The 17,801-nt window shown below is 33.7% G+C and overlaps 1 protein-coding gene across 1 annotated transcript in view; it reads right to left on the bottom strand.

Annotated features, from left to right (window-relative positions):
* Positions 1–10,097, bottom strand: part of PTPRQ (protein tyrosine phosphatase receptor type Q) — a 217,690-nt gene extending 207,593 nt beyond the window's left edge. The window contains exons 1-5 of the mRNA XM_054443718.1: positions 9,933–10,097; positions 9,451–9,559; positions 8,578–8,804; positions 2,631–2,700; positions 795–994 (exon numbers count right to left, since the gene is read on the bottom strand). Coding sequence (XP_054299693.1) covers positions 795–994; positions 2,631–2,700; positions 8,578–8,804; positions 9,451–9,559; positions 9,933–9,986 — 660 coding nt within the window. The 5' untranslated portion in view covers positions 9,987–10,097. The remainder of the gene's footprint in view (positions 1–794; positions 995–2,630; positions 2,701–8,577; positions 8,805–9,450; positions 9,560–9,932) is intronic.
* Positions 10,098–17,801: the final 7,704 nt, after the last annotated feature.

The raw sequence follows: 17,801 nt of genomic DNA, 5'->3' as shown, positions 1-17,801 counted from the left end.
CTCATAAGTACTAAAAAGTACTAGTATGCCACTAGTTCACATGTTAGGTGTGTGCATGTATTAGAAATATATCATAATTTGAAAAAGAAGATTTTTAGACTTTTATAAAGTATTTACAGCAAAAATAACTGTTTGACTGTGTTTCCATTAATAGCAACACAAAGATTACCAAAATAATTTTAGGAAAAGCATTATTATGCTTATCATATAATTAAAAATGACGATGCTTATTCTATAATAAAGCATTACTATTATGAGGTTTATCATCAATGACCAGAGTAACAACAAATTCTTTACCAAAGATATGCACAACAATGACAGTCTACCTCTGCAAATTTAACCTCAACTATTACCCTGCATGTACTCTTCCCTCCTGTCACATGGAAGTAAAATATTTTCTCCAGTTATATCTTACACTTTTCCACCTCAGGGCTTTATAAAGTATCCTCCACCGGGAATGCCACCATCACACAATCTCTATCTGTCCTTGCTCCATGGAGTATCACAAATGCTACTCCTTTCATGAAGTCTTTTCAGAATTCCCTAAATGATTTTAATCCCTCACTCTTGAATTCTCAAACCATTTCTGTATTCTACCTGAATGAGGCCAATTGTGTAACATGATACCCTAAGTAATCAAATAACTAATAAAATTTTGTGTATAACATGATACCATAAGTAATCAAATAACTAATAAAACTTTGGTAAAAATATAGTATCTAGATGCTAGAAACATGAAAATATAAGTTTATCTAAGATTTTTCAATACATAGAAAGTGTTCTGTGACACTTACATTGCATTCTGGCAATTTCCCAGTCAAAATGTCCTCTACTCTGATTGAGACATCTTTCACTACTATCCCACTTCTGGCATGCTTGACAGTAATCTTGAAGCTGGTAATTTTGCCATTTGGTTGCCAAGGTAAATACCAAATCAGCTTAACTGCTGAAGAGTTGTAGGCCTCAACTGTGAGATTCACCACTTTTCCTGGAGCTGGGGAAGAGAAAGATTGGGAAGGAAAAAACTTTGTTATAAAACTTAGAATTGCATTTATATAATTTCATGGTACATGAAATTAAATATATAATACACTGCATAAAATCTATTTGTGTAAGATTTTTATAAATATATTTAACTGAACTTTGCCTAAAATAAAAAACTGGAGTTGGGGCAAATCAACTTTACTTTAGGATAACTGGGCTAATACATGCATTGATGAAATGTTTCAAATAAATATGAAAAAAATTCAATCAATAGTTGTGAATATACAAACAAATTGGGATAAATTTCTTATTTCCTTAACTATTTTGGAATATGTAGTTTCATTAGATATGAAAAATGTAGCAAACTGAATCAATTATCCTGCCATTTTCACCAAAAAGCAGATTTCTGGAATGTTTATAAATATCTAGTGCCTAGTATCAAGTGGATACCCACCAATTGGTTGTAATTATTGTATTTTAAATTTTCAAAATCAACTTTCTTCAGAATTTCCTTATGCTTTTCTGTCAATTATTAATTATATAGAGTAATAATAATAATAATCTGAGTTCTACTTGAGTTGGCATGAAACCAATATGAAGCTAGAATTAGGAGAAATTATTCCCATTAACCTCATGGTAAAGTGTGTAAAACTGATAGACTAAAACACCAAGATCCTTCAGAATATAAAACAAACATGACAAGTCACTTTTGAAAGAAATCAAAATGAAACAAAACGTCTGAGATAAAAAAAAAATAAGTGATAGTAAAGATGCCTAGTATTAAGATGCCAAATAACTAGAGTTTAGGTTTACATTGTACAAAAGGATGCTAAAATATAATTTATAAATAATAGCCATATAAATTACATAAGAAAGATCTTTGGAAGAAGGTCTATATGAATGATATAAGGTAGGAATTAAGGGACTTCAGGACAGCTGCATTCTAATAAAAATAAAATATAATGCAACAATTCTTGGGAATAACGTTGGATAGGATGTCAGCAATAAGTGTGAGATTCAGAATACACTTTCATGATTGTGCTGGTAAGATTTACTGATAGATTAGATGTGTACTGTGAGAGAAAAGAGCCACAGGTGACATCAAGATTTTTCCTCTATGCCCCTGGAAGAATGGAGTTATCTAAAATTGGTTTGGTAATGACTGCATGTTACAGAATAATATAATAACCATTAAAATCCGTGTTTCCAAAAGTCTTATGTTATAACATGCTTATGACTTAATGTTAAAAAGAAAAACCAGGATATAAACTTGCATATGTAGCACAAGCTTATTTTCATTACTGTATAGTCATATAGATATATATTAATGGGGGAAATAGACAAGCCAGAAATGCACCAAAATGATAAAAGTGTTTTTTATATGATAAGTCTATGGATACTTTTCATTTTTTTATTCTTGTTTTTGCAAAGTTTTGTAAGATAACATTTACTATTCTTATAATCAGAAAGAATAATATATATTTTAAGGAATAAATTAGCTATCCGAAAGAATTCTAAAACTAATTGAGTGGCCATGCTACTGAGAATTGTATGTATTTTAGTGTCAGTTTTTATTTATATTCTTTATTATTTTAAATGACAAACTCATGACTAAGTCAATTTAAAATAAATGACAGGAAAATTACCACTTTCCGCAGTTTGGAAGAGAAATGGATCACTAAACACTCCAGTGCCAGCACTGTTTTCAGCAGCAACCTGGAACAGACCAAAAGGATTGTGTTCAAACATTTTACTCCCTGAAAAAAGAGAATCTAAAATTTAAAACAAAACTTTGACTTATCCATAAGATAAATGCCAAAGATACTTTTTTAATACTCTCAAGGAAGAAGGCAAATATGAAGATATCTATATAATCAACAAATAAAGTATTATTGTCAAAATTTTATAGATGAGAAAACTGGCTGAGAGAGGTCAAATACCTTGCCCAAGGTCACACAGGAATAAATGGTAGAGCAAGAATCCAGTTGCATTTGGGTTTATTTTGAAAGCTCAGTCTTTCTCTGATATATCCACTACATAGAAGACACTACAATTATTTCTGTAACAAATGCAAGAGACCATGTGTATGGTACCTTAATTTAGAGTTCACAATCTAATCAGGCAAATAAATACTCAAAAAACTGTTTAAAAAAAAATTAAATAAATACGTTTAATTAATAATTTAAACTAAGAATTCTAGAATTTTAAAGATAAAAAAATTGATTTGAATGATCTCTTCCAATAGACTAGAATAGAAAGAGAAAATGTCATTAATGAGAATAAGACTCAAGCTTTTGCAAATGCCATGACTGAAATCATAACCTTGGCTTAACTTTAGTTCTACCAATTCCCAGATAGTAGCTTTGCAATTTACTTAACTGTTGTAAGTAACATTTTTCTTGTCTTTAAAATGGGAATAATAATGTATCTATGTTATAGGATTGTGCTGAGGACTAAATGAAATAGCACATGTAAAATACTTAACAGGATTTTTCCTATAACATTACTTATACTGAAGACATCAAATGTACCATGCCAAATACCCTTTGGAATTCTGCAATGGCTAACATTTATTTCAACAGAGTAAAGGTCACAAGAATGATTTATAAAGTATGAGATGAAACGGAGAGTAAGGGCTTGCCAATAGACCTTAAATAAGAGAATTCAAAGGAATAAAAATTCAAGCTCCATAAAAATAGATCTAAGCAGAACTAGGTTGACTAAATCACCTTCCTATCAGTAACAGTTTCTTATAGCACATTAAAAATTTTTAATTATCCCCAACAGCATATATTGACATGTTAATTAATCTGAATGTGTGCATATTGACAGAAAATACCTATATTATAGAATACTCAGATGTCAGTTAGAAAAAGGTTGCCTATTCTTTAAACTATGTTTTCTTCATAAAATAGTCATCACAAATCTTTTATTTTGACTTCTACATAGGTAAGAATTTTTTTCTTTTCTCATTGTAGGAATCATACTATTAGTATTTTCTTTCCAGTTCTGATCATGTTCTTTAATTCTGCAAATAGGCATACTTCCAGTAAGAAAAAACTTCCTGGCAAAAATCTCTCTCAATATTTCTTATCCTCTAGGAAGAACATCTCATTTATATAAAATCACATATTTACACAAGTTTTTTATATTTTCTTCTCTCTATTTAATTATTTTCAAGGCTCAAAGAAGATACTGATGTTATATTGAGGGAGGATCCAGACGATATCTTTACATTTTATTATCCCTTGGAAATGTCATACATATCCCTTAACTGGAAGCATTTTCCTGTGGCCTAATTTAGCACAGCTTTTTATAAGCTCATCTTTCTGTAGTATTCAAATGAGATTATGTTAAATTTTGCATATTAACTATGTAAAAGACGGCCGGGCGCGGTGGCTCACGCCTGTAATCTCAGCACTTTGGGAGGCCGAGGCGGGCGAATCATGAGGTCAGGAGTTCGGTGGCTCACGCCTGTAATCTCAGCACTTTGGGAGGCCGAGGCGGGCGAATCACGAGGTCAGGAGTTCGAGACCAGTCTGACCAACATAGTGAAACCCGTCTCTGCTAAAAAAAAAAAAAAAAAAAACCAAAAAAATTAGCCAGGCATGGTGGCGGGCGCCTCTAGTCCCAGCTATTTGGGAGGCCAAGGCAGGAGAATGTCCTGAACCCAGGAGGTGGAGCTTGCAATGAGCCGAGATCGGGCCACTGCACTCCAGCCTGGGCGACAGAGCGAGAGACTCCATCTCAAAAAAAAAAAAAAACAGCTATGTAAAGGACAAAACATTTTTTATAAATGCAAAAGAGATAGTAAATGTTCAAGAAATATTTGTTGAAAGTAACTACATTGAGTTCATGATTCTTAGCAAAAGTGACGCTTTAGAAATGTTCAAACCAATATCCAAAATGTCAACAACAGACATGAAATACAAGATTGGAAGAAAAATGAAAAGCTAACTATAAGTTTTATTTAAAAATGAAATATTTTCAGTTATAAAGGCTAAATTATTTAAACTTGATTTATTTTTGAAGAATGTCACTAAGCTAAAGTTTTGTTAAATAATTAACCAAAGTTATCTATTTCATAAAGCATAAAAGATACTCTATAAAGACACTTCATAAAGTACAATGTGCAAAGAGCAAAAGCTATCTGTTTTTTTGTTTGTTTGTTTTGTTTTGTTTTGTTTGGTGGCATTTTGTTCTTGTTGTCCAGGCTGGAGTGCAATGGCATGATCTCAGCTCACTGCAACCTCTGCCTCCTGGGTTCAAGTGACTCTCCTGCCTCAACCTCCCAAGTAGCTGGGATTACAGGCACTCGCCACCATGCCCGGCTAATTTTTTGTATTTTGAGTAAAGATGGGATTTCGCCATATTGGCCAGGCTGTTCTTGAACTCCTCAGGTGATCCGCCCTCCTCAGCCTCCCAAAGTGCTGGGATTGCAGGCATGAGGCACTGCACCCAGCCGAAGCTATCTGTTTTTAAAAGCTTTAGCTTAGTGACTTTTTGGAAAATAAATTAAGTTTAAATTAAATAATTTAGCCTTTATAAGTTTTTTAAGTAAAAATATTTTACTTTTTTATTAAACTTAAAGTTTTCTTTTCAATATTTTTCTCCCAGCCCTGTTAGCCATATGATTATCTCAACAGATAATCATATCTGATTGCAGATATGATCAAATGCAGGAAAAGCATTTGATAAAATCCAATATCCCTTCATGATAAAAACCCTCAACAAAGTAGGCATCAAAGGAACATATGTCAAAATAATAAGAGCTATATATGACAAACCCACAGCCAACATGATCCTAAATGGAGAAAAGTTTAAAGCATTCCCCCAAAGAAATGGAACAAAAGTAGGTTGTTTACTCTCACCACTCCTATTGAACACAGTACTGGAAGGCCTAGCCAGAGTGATCAAGCAAGAGAAAGAAATAAAGGCATCCAAATAGGAAACCAGGAAGCCATACTATCTTTGTTCACTGATGACACAACTGCATATCTAGAAACTCTAACGACAGCTCAAAAATAATAATCCTAGACTTGATAAATGACTTCAATAAACTTTCCGGATATAAATTCAGTGTACAAAAATAAGTAGAATTTCTATACACCAATAACATTCAGGCTGAGAATGAAATCAAGAATTCACTCCCATTTACGATAACCACAAAAAAAAAAATCTAGGAATACATTTTACAAAGGAGGTGAAAATCTTTACAAGGAGAACTACAAAACACTCATTAATAAATTAGAAATGACACAAACAAATGGAAAAACATTCCATGCTCTTGGATTGGAAGAATCAACATACCATACCGCCCAAAGAAATCTACAGATTCAACACAATTCTTATGAAATTAGCAATGTCATTTTTCACAGAATTAGAACAGCAATCCTAAAGCTCATATGAAACCAAAAAAGAGCCCAAACAGTGAAAGCAATCCTAAGCAAAAAGAACAAATCTGCAGGCATCACATTACCTGAATTCAAATTATACTACAAAGCTATAGTAACTAAAATAGCACAGTACTGATACAAAAATACAGATATACGTTAATGGAAGAGAATAGAAAACCCAGAAATAAAGTTACATACCTGCAACCAACTGATTTTTGACGAAGTTGACAAAAATAAACAATGGGGAAAGGATATTCTGTTCAATAAATGGTGCTGGGGAAACTGGCTGGCCATACCCAAAAGAATGAAACTGGATCCTTAGCTCTCAGCATACACAAAAATTAACACATTCTGGATTAAGGACTTAAATATAAAACCTGAAGCTATAAAAATCCTAGTAAGAAAAACTAGGTAAAACTCTTCTGGATATTGGACTAGGCAAATAATTTATGATTGAGTCATCAAAAACAAATGCAACAAAAACTAAAATAGACTTAAATGGGACTTAAACTAAAAAGCTTCTGCACAGCAAAGGAAATAATTAACAGAGTAAACAGACAACCTACAGATCTGGAGAAAATATTTGCAAATTATGCCTCCAACAAAGGATGGATATCCAGAATCTACAAGGAATGCAAACAATACAACAAGGAGAAAAACCCCATTAAAAAGTGGACAAAAAACTTAAACAGACATTTCTCAAAAGAAGACGCACAAGTGGCCAGTAAGTATATAAAAAATGCTCAACATTAGGAATTATCAAAGAAATGTAAATTAAAACCACAATGAGACATCATCTTATACCAGTCAGAATGGCTATTGTTAAAAAGTCAAAAAAACAGATGACAGTGTGGATGCAGAGAAAAGGGAACACTAATACACTTGATAGAAACGTAACCTCTATGAGAAACAGCATGGAGATTTCTCAAAGACCTAAAAATAGGTCTACCGCATTCAACCCAGCAATCTCACTACTATGTATCTATCCAGGAAAAGAAATCATTGTATCACAAAGACACCATCATTCATGTTTATCACAGCATTATTCACAATAGCAAGGTCATGGACTCAACCTAAGTATCTATCAACTGGGTAAAGAAAATGTGGTATATATACACCATGGAATACTATGCAGGCATAAAAAATAAAATCATGTTCTTTGCAGCAACATGGATGGAGCTGGAGAACGTATCCTTAGTGAAATAATTCAAAAATAGAAAATCAAATACCACACATTGTCACAAGTGGGAGCTGTGAGTACACATGGGCATAACAATGGAAATAATAAACACGGGATTTCAAAAATGGGGAGGGTGGGAGAGGGTGAGGATTGAAAAATTACCTATTGGATACAATGTTTACTATTTGGGTGACGGATATACTAGAAGCCCAAACCCCACCATTACACAATATACCCATGTAACAAACCTGCACACATGCCCCCTGAATGAAAAATAATTTTAAAAAAAGACATTTCATTGGAGTCTAAATTTTATATACAAATCAAGGCCATGTTCTTAGACCACAATATCTCAAAACCTGGCAAAATTATTTTTACTAAGTTTGCTTTTATTATTTTACCCTTAGCTGTTATGGAAAGAAGTGTACAAAATCCAGTCCTGCAGCTATTAATCCTTCAACGAAGACTTTCTTTCCAATCTAAAGCACCAAAAAAAAAAAAAAACTTGAGCTCCCATATGCAATTATTATACAATTTTTATACATAAATTGTATCACAGATTTATTGCCCTTTTTACTGTGGTTTCTAGGAAATTGGAGAATAAAATTTGCAAGTCAATTTTTAATAACTGTGTAACATCCTATGGTTTACATACCTGCATTCAAACTACCCTGGCCTCTTGTTTGCATTTAACTTTTCCTTCTTTAACTTTACATAATTTTTATTTCCTAGAGTATTGTATTATATTCATACATGTATATAAATATATGCAAAAATATTCGTAGAAAAAATGAAGTAGGTAATATATAAATATGCATAAAATTGAAATGAAAAGAGACAATAACATTTTACCAAGTTTTAAAATCTCAGGTGGATGTGAGGCCATGACTGTGAACGTTGTTTGTCAGTCACTGACTGTATTCAGCTGTAAAGGCTTGACAAGGTGGGAAAAACCTCCCACACTTTTAAAATGAATGAAATGTTTGAACACTAAGTAGTCATACACAAAATAATTACCTTAATTTCATATGTTGTTCCAGGATTAAGATTAGTAAGAAGAACTTCCAGACTGTCTGGCTTTGCTCTGACTTGTGTATATACTGTTTGCATCCACGGACAAACTTCCTTATATTTGACAATGTAAGATATAATCCTTCCATTTGGATTAGGTGGTGTATTCCAAGACAGAAGAATCCCGGCAGATCCGACTCTTTCCCCGGCTAGGAAGACTGGAGGCTCTGGTTCTATTTTTTAAAAATACATTTTGTTAAAAGGTCAAATAGTTATTGCATTTTCACAGAAATATATAATAACAGTATTTATAAATGTAAAATTTGAAATTTCCAAAGAGCAATATGAGTTTACACTCCCCAGAGCTCTGTTACTATTAAAAAAATACTATGTGGAATACCAAAAGCATTCTTTCATAAGAATGTGAAAAATGGAATGCTACTAAATAAATACTACATGTCAAATACACTTTTGATGCCAAATCATTTTTAAAAGAAATTCACTTAATGCAAGGCTTACACAGAAAAACTAAGAAAACAACAAATAATCTTACAAATGGAATAATCCTTCCTGAGCAAATGTAGCCAGTTCATTTTCATGGTTCTGTATTATTTAAATGCTAGCATTAACAGTCTCTCTGATCTATTTCACAAACAAGTATAGAGTAATTATCTTTGCACTTTGAAAGTAAAAGAAGCTGAAGAAACAGCAGAATGCAGGTTCTAAGCAGATCACTTTCTTGTTTCCATTTTGCCTTAATTATTCTACACTGTTTTCATGAATTTAATGTACATGTTGCCAATATAAGTATTTCCATCCAGTAGAATTATACTGACTCTAAATACTTTACTTACAAAGTAATTTAAAACATATACTCACTTGTTACATTTGTTGTCACTATTCTAGTAACAGGTGAGCTGTATGTTGTAGAAATTGAAGAGATGGTTATATCGTATGTAGTACCAGGAACGACCTTGGAAACATCATCCTAGAACACCACAAACAAATAGTTGCATTAAAATTCTTTCTGGAAAGCAAGCAAGCTAAAATAAATCTATCACTACAACAAAAATTAACTCTTCGCTATATAACTCTGCACTGTTTATAACATCACAATAAGTTCCATATTATTGTAAGATACAGATTTGTTATATCATATAACTTTTTACCAAATAACTTTAAAATAAAAACTTATAAAACATACTGCATTATCACAGCCTAAGTCAGCATTTCTATCTATCCTAGTTCACTGTCACAAGGAACAACTATTCAAATCTTGAGAAATCTACAGCCCATGACTTAGCCCTTGTTTTTACAGCCCATGACTTAGCCCTTGTTTTTAAAGAGCGTATACGAAATACCTGTGACTCTGAAGTCTCAATAAAAAGTAAAAGAAAAATGATAAGAAAATCCATCTTTATTACATTTTTCAGCCAGTAGAATCACATTGATGGCTCTAGAGAGAAATGTTGCCTGCATTAATGATTTAAAGACAGATCCTTCTGGCAAGTACGCAATTAATGAGCCTGTATTACTCAATAGCTCTGCCTTTTCTTTGTTAAACTATTCATGAACCCTTGGATGACTGGCTGTAGGTTCAGGGTGAACTTAAAAAAAAAAAAAAAAAAGCAGCATAGATGTTGCTAAGGTAACAGTCCACCGATGCTGAAACTTACACTCATCAGTTTGACATCAACGTTTTTGTCTTCAACTTATGCTTTCAAAAACCCAACAAGGAGTAAGTTTTTGTGGCAGATGGGTTTCATAAAATAAAGAACTTTCCTATTAGGAGCAAAATATAAATACAAGTAGGCTCTGCAAGTACAATAATGAAAACTATACCTGATATTCTCCACCTCCGAGATCTCTGATAGTAACAAAGCCACTGTCAGGAACAAGATCCACTTGATACCCTTCCACATGACCAGAGGGTAGGCTCCAGTGCAGAGAAAAGGAATGTGTGGAAATATTGAAGGCTCTAAGTTTCTCAGGTTGTTCTGGTTCTGATATTGAAAAATAGAGGTTTAAAATAAAATAAAATAAAGTTATTCTCCTAAAGTTTCAAAAAAATGTAAACCAATAGTATAGGTTCAAGTTCCAAAATAATCATGTTGTTAGAAATCATTGAGTACAATAAATGATCTCTAACTATACTTGGGTGTTAGACATGTAAATATTTAACAACACCTAGGTTTTAGGTATAACTATCATAAATAATATAACAATTAATTTTCTGTTTCTGAAATATGTCTTATTTGCTAAAAGTCTGCTGGTTGACCAGATTGCTTTTGAAAGCTTATGCTCTAATTGAAAATTTGAATCATTTTAAAACAAAGTAAATATAAACTATTTATCCAATTACTTGGAAATTTACCAAACAGAAGGTAATTGGAAAAATATATAATCAAAATCTTCCAGATTTTTTAACAGTTGAGCATTTCTGATAAATATTTGTTATCTTTTTTTAATTTTTAATGTTTTTCCCTTTCTTATTTAATGTCTTTTTCCCTTTCCTATGGTGCTGATCTGAAAAATATTTTGTTAGGTGTTTTTTTAAAAGAAAAGATAAGGTTTCATATCAGAAATGAAATACAGTTTTAAAACAAGTACCAATTGTTTTAGCCATTTCAACCATATTTTTCTACCTTTGCTTCCACTTTTTCAAAAATTTTGTTTATGCTGCCTGTACCTTCTTGAAGGGAGTTTTCCATGTAAAGTTCTTCTGATTGGTTGCCAATGAGTCAGGTTTGCACTCTGCCTTATCTTTAGTGCAGATTCCAGGCAAACAATATAGGGGGAGGAAGAGAGATTATGAAGCCAAGCATGTAAAAACACGCCTGATGCAGACTCAATCTAACACTGTTTCTAAAAGAAAGGAGGCTGGAATTAATTTTGAACCTCATTTATCATTTTAAAACCCCACTACCAGAAACGATTTGAAAATGGATATAATAAAACGTACATTTTCTAACAAAACTAACAGGGCACATTGCATATAACAAAAATATTAACATAGGTCACTTTCTTGGTGTTTCAGGGAAGAATGTTTCTGAAATAGTTTTTATTTATCTCCTTTGAAAGTCCTTCTAATGATTATAACATAACGTTGTCCTCCATACCCAAAGCTTATATCAATTGGTTAATGTCCACCCCAACATTCTCAAAGTTCCAAGCATTCTCTTGGCATCAACCACTAATTGTCCACTACAGTTTTCTGGTAAGTCTAGGAATACTGTAAACCCAAGGCAAAAAATCAGAGAAATACCCAGCCTGTATTGGGTAGAATTTCATTGTTAGCTGCTGGTATTTTTTCCGAGGTAAGTCAGACCTATGCCCTCTGTATTCTCAAGCTTGAGAGAAAAAAAGCTTGAATCTCCTATCTGCTACATTAAAACAGACAAAAATCTACCATGACTGATCTGTCTAACCAGCTACTACTCACATTTACTGATTTGTGTGAGGGTTAATACTATTGCTTCAGGGACCCCAGAGAGTAACTAGTATCTATGAAGTCTTAGACAAGAAACTAATGAAGACTCCAGTCTCTGCCTTCATCTTCATGTGGCCTTCTTCCTCTGCTCATGTGTGTGTCCACATTTCCTCCCCACCCCACTGCCTTTTTTTTGTTTTGTTTTGTTTTGTTTTCTTTTTTATTATTATTATTATTATTATTATTATTATTATTATACTTTAGGCTCTATGGTACATGTGCGCAACGTGCAGGTAAGTTACATATGTATACATGTGCCATGCTGGTGCACTGCACCCACCAACTCGTCATCTAGCATTAGGTATATCTCCCAATGCTATCCCTCCCCCCTCCCCCCACCCCACAACAGTCCCCAAAGTGTGATGTTCCCCTTCCTGTGTCCATGTGTTCTCATTGTTCAATTCCCACCTATGAGTGAGAATATGTGGTGTTTGGTTTTTTGTTCTTGCAATAGTTTACTGAGAATGATGATTTCCAATTTCATCCATGTCCCTACAAAGGACATGAACTCATCATTTTTTATGGCTGCATAGTATTCCATGGTGTATATGTGCCACATTTTCTTAATCCAGTCTATCATTGTTGGACATTTGGGTTGGTTCCAAGTCTTTGCTGTTGTGAATAATGCTGCAACAAACATACGTGTGCATGTGTCTTTATAGCAGAGACTGGAGTGAGGCATGCCGAGGAATGCCAAAGATCGCCAGCAACCACCAGAAGCTAGGACAGAGTCATGGAACAGATTCTCCCCCACAGCCCCGAGAAGAAATCCACAACCCTGCCAACACCTTGATGGTGGATTTCTAGCCTCCAGAACTATGAGACCATAAATTTCTACTGTTTATGCCATCCAGTTTGTGGTACTTCGTTAAGGCAGCCCTGGCAAACGAACATAGTTCTCTTCCTTCAGAAACAGAACTGGAGTGGTATAGTGGAGTCGTTTGGAATAGAAATTTAAAAAAAAACAACAACAACAACAAAAAAAGAAACTAATGAAGACATGGAATAAGACTTTGGAAGAAAAAGGAAGATGTGAGAAGTGAAGCACTAGTTACTAGGATGGCAGTGAAACGGGATGTGGTTTCCTGGACTGAATAACCCTTGCCTAGGAATGGACTATGTCTCACCAAGAGAAGGAAGAATATGTTGGTCTGGACAATTGCCAGTCTGATCAAGAGGGAAGGCCTGGAATCTTCACAAGAGTTTGGTAAAGGCCTTTCCAAATAGCAAAGTGTATGGAAGTCCTGGAAATGAAAAAGGATTGGAGTAACTGAGGAAAGCCAGACTGAGATTCTGGGATCAAAAAAGAAAGGGGAACAGACTGATGATCATGTAGGTCATACTAGAGATTTTAGGGTTTTTTACCTAAATTCAATGGGAAGCCACTGAAGAATTTTAAGGAGAAAAGCAACAGGGCTTGTTTTTTGTTTAAAAATATAATTTTGAAATATGGGATATAAATTAAAGCAAGGTAAAAATGGCAGCAGGAAGCTAATTAGTAGGAAATCATGGTAGTCTAGGCCGAGAGGAGGGAAGCTTGCCCTCAGAAAAAGACAGAGGATCTACAGCAATGCTTAAATCATTATGAAAGAGTGCAGCTTTCTGGTTAAGAGCTAGAAGATTCAACTAACTGAAAATAGACTCCATAATAAATATATAATTTATTCTCCATGGAATTTAATCTCTCAAAAAATAGGAAACCAAAAAACAAAAATACTATTCTCAACCTAATTCTTACTAACCAATAAAAATAACATTGTGAAGTGGAAATGTTTGGAGTTTTAAGAGGAAAATAACATTTCATATTCAACTTAATTAGGGCTAGCAAAAGGAATTCTAAGTTTAATTACATGTTTCTTCCAGACTTTAATTTCCTAAAAATTAATCCTCAGAACCCCATATCATTAGAGCTTAATAGATGTTCTGTAATCAAACCACTTTGTCAAATAAGTTCTTTTTAAGTTAAGCAGCTTTCTTTATTGCAGGATATTTTAAAGCCTCAGATATGCTAATATATCTTGTGATTCTCTAAACCATCACTGTCCAATAAAACTTGCATGTGAGCCACACATGCAATTTTGAATTTTCTAGTAGCCACATTTAAAAAGTAAACAGAAACATGTAAGATAATTTTAATAATGTATTTTATTTAACCAAATATATCAAAAGCATTATTTCACATATAATTACTATAAAATTATTGAAGTGGTTACATTAATTTTTTTCATACTAACTCTTTGAAATTTCACATACATTTTAAAATTACAGTACCTCTGAATTTGGACTGGCCATATTCCAAGGTTAAATAGCCACATGCTGCCAAACACTACATATTGGACAGTACAGTTCTAACTACAGCATCTCTTAACTTTTCCCTTGGCATTTCAGTGAATTAACCTAAATTTTATTTTGAGAAGCTGAGAAATAAGATCCCATGGTCTTTGTCTATAAAGGAAATGGCTCAATAGAGTTGGGAAGACATCCAATATGTACAAAATCTTACATATCTCAGAACATTAAAAAAGAGTCAGACCTATCAAAATGGTATCAAGAAAGCAAAAGACTACAATGGGCAGATATTTTAAAATAAAATGCTAAGACTTTAAAAGTTTCATCATCATTGTTAACTTTATATTTTCTCTGCACTAACACTGTATCTGATAAGTTTTAAATCTCACATTTTAATTTTTCTGTGATTAAATTATAGGTTGGACATAATGTATGCTATGACAGATAATGAGATGTACAAGCAGCAGACTTACAAAATAAAAAGAACTCCTACTAAGTTTATGACACACTATGCACTGTGGTAAGCACTTTCATATATTGTTTCATGTAACACTTGCAACAACACCATGAATACTATTATTGACATTTAAAAGTGAGGAACAAAGAATTTAAGTAATTCCACCAGGTCTCATAGCTAATGGGTAAATGGTAGAGCCAGGATTTAGACCCAGAGGCAAAGCCTTCAAGTTTTCAATCACTATGATAACTGTCTGCTCCTCTAACTTTCACAAAGTGGCTTACAAATAACAGCAGGTTTAAAAATCCTAAATGAATTAATTAACATTTTAGAATAGATTCATCCGCAAAATTAGATGATCTATAATTTTTCTTTCAAGCCTAAGATTATTATTTGAAGTGACCTCTAATTTTGGCTTAAGGGATTCAATCTAAATATGTCCCATGCCAGGGCAATGTATACTTATCAAGTGCCTGTAGCTTCCTCATATTTTAGAAATAGGCTACGAATAAATTATAAATAAAATAAACATCCTCTAAAAAGTCAGCATTATGTCGGATGTCACCAAGTTGTAAAAATCAATTTTTAATACAGACACTGGGCACAGGCCCTAGAGTTGGATTGCTGGGTTCAAATCCTGACTCTGCCATATAAACAAGACTTTAAGCAAAATACTTAACATCTCCATACCTCACCAGCCTCATCTCTATGGGTATAATAACACCTCACACATTGTTGTGAAAATAAAATAAGTTAATACATGTGAAGTGCTTAGGATACTGCCTTGAACATAGTAAGAACTAAGTACTAAATGTAAGCTATGATTAATAGTCTATTGCTATTTCTACTATTTTTCTCTAAAAGCCCTGGTCATCTCTTAGTCAAACCATCATGTTACCTGTTCTTCATTTCTCAGCTTAGCCCCCTCCTCATACCCATTCAGTGCTTTGCTCAAAATGGATCCCCAAGCATTGTTCCATCATCACCACTCTTCTGTTTATAAATCTAGGACAGCAAGATGTCTTTCTGCTCTGGAGACCTCCACCAGGGAACCCAGATTACCATCTTTTCCCATTTCCTCTTCTTACACTCATCTCTTAAGTCACTGTGCTGTTTTAACAGGGACTTCAATTACTTACCTGCAATCTCTCAGAACCATCACCTAAACCACACTAGTCAACCAGAACATCAAGTTCTTACTATTTTATAAAGTTCTCTTTTCTTTAAGTAAAATGAAAACAAACATTCTGTATCTTTTATGAAACTTTCCTGATATTGATACCACCTTGGTCACTTTTTCCTCTGACAAAATTTTCTCTAAGTGAGCAAATCCTGCCACTCACACTAACTGCACTCTTTCCTTTACCTGTGTATAAACAAAATAATTTTTCATATTTTTTCTTCAGTCTTTGCTCAATGATCTATTTAATCTTTGTGTCTAACCAAATATATCTGCGTTTACCACTAGCTGTGATTTGCCACATAGGGGACTTGCAGCAATTTTCTAACAAAAATTTTGATTGGCTCAATTGGGAGGATCCTACTAGCATCTGGTGAGTAGAGGCCAGGGATGCTGCTAAACATCCTGCAATTAACAAGACATATCCTCACAAAGGAGAATCTCTCAGCCCAAAATATCAATAGTGGTGAGGCTGAGAAATGCTGCCACAGACTAAAACTTCTAGAATGGGTCCCATTTTAGTATGTTTGATTGTATACATTACCTATCATAATACTCTGTAGTAAAAGACATTTGACACATGATTTAACACATTTGCTTTATAGAAATAGATAAGGTATATAGTATCTATTAATATATACAGATACTCCTCAACTTACAATGGGGTTATATCCTAATAACCTATCATAACTGATGTGATATTTTCCACTTATGATGGGTTTATCAGATGTAACCCCAATGTAAGTCGAGGAGTGTACTGAATGCATATTGCTTCTGCATCATGGTAAAGTAGAAAAATTGTGGCATTGTAAGTCATAGATTATCTCTATAAATAGAACAAAAATGTGCAAAGCGTTAAGAGAATGTTTATGAGTCAAAAGGAATCTCAGAGGTCTTCTAATTGAAATTTCTCAGTAACTTGATGCCCAAAGACATCAGGTAACTTGCCCAGTAGTACTCAGCTAACCAGTGTCAAATCCTGGAGTAAAGCTGGTATATGAATTCTAAACTCATTCCTTGTTTTGCGTTATCACATATATATCACATTTAGGAGAATAATAGTGTATGTGTTAAGCAGCATAAGGCCCACCCCCACAAAAGATGCCCAAATTCTAAACCCTGGAATGGTGAATATGTTGTGTTACATGGCAAAAGGCACTTTGCAGATGGAATTAAGATTATAAACTATAAATAGAGATCAAACTGGATTATCCTTGTAGTCCCGATCTAATCATAACAGCCCATAAAAGTAAAAGAGGAAGGCAGAAGAGTCATATATGATGGGGGGAAAGGGGAGCTTTGAAGCCTGAGTGGCACTCAACCCTCCTTTATTGGGTGTAGAAAGAGGATCACAAGTCAAGGAATGAGCCATCGTCTAAAATCTGGAAACAACTGTCAGTTGACAGCCACCATGGAAATAATGACCTCAGTTCTACAACCACAAGGAACTGAATTCTGCAAACTACTTGAATGAGAGAGGAACTTATTCTCTCCTAGAATCTACAAAAAGGAACACAGCCCTACGAGAACCTTGATTCAACCAGAGAGAAGTATGTTGGACTTATGACCAATAGAACTATGAGATAATACATTTGAGTTGTTTTAAGCCACTATCTTGTGATAATTTGCTACAGCAAAAACAGGAAACTAAGAAAGGGTTGACAGCCAAATAATAAATACCCATATACTGAATTATCACCATATGTCTGGGACCTTCAGGTCCTTTGTCCAATCCATAGCTTTCAAGATCACTTAAGAGTAATTCCCAGGTGTTACTCCTGCAATCTTATTCTTTTTTGAAAAATTTAAAATGT

The sequence above is a fragment of the Pongo pygmaeus genome, chromosome 10 (assembly GCF_028885625.2).
Source record: "Pongo pygmaeus isolate AG05252 chromosome 10, NHGRI_mPonPyg2-v2.0_pri, whole genome shotgun sequence".
NCBI lineage: Eukaryota > Metazoa > Chordata > Mammalia > Primates > Hominidae > Pongo > Pongo pygmaeus.
This window is presented reverse-complemented; position numbering and strand designations above follow the sequence as displayed.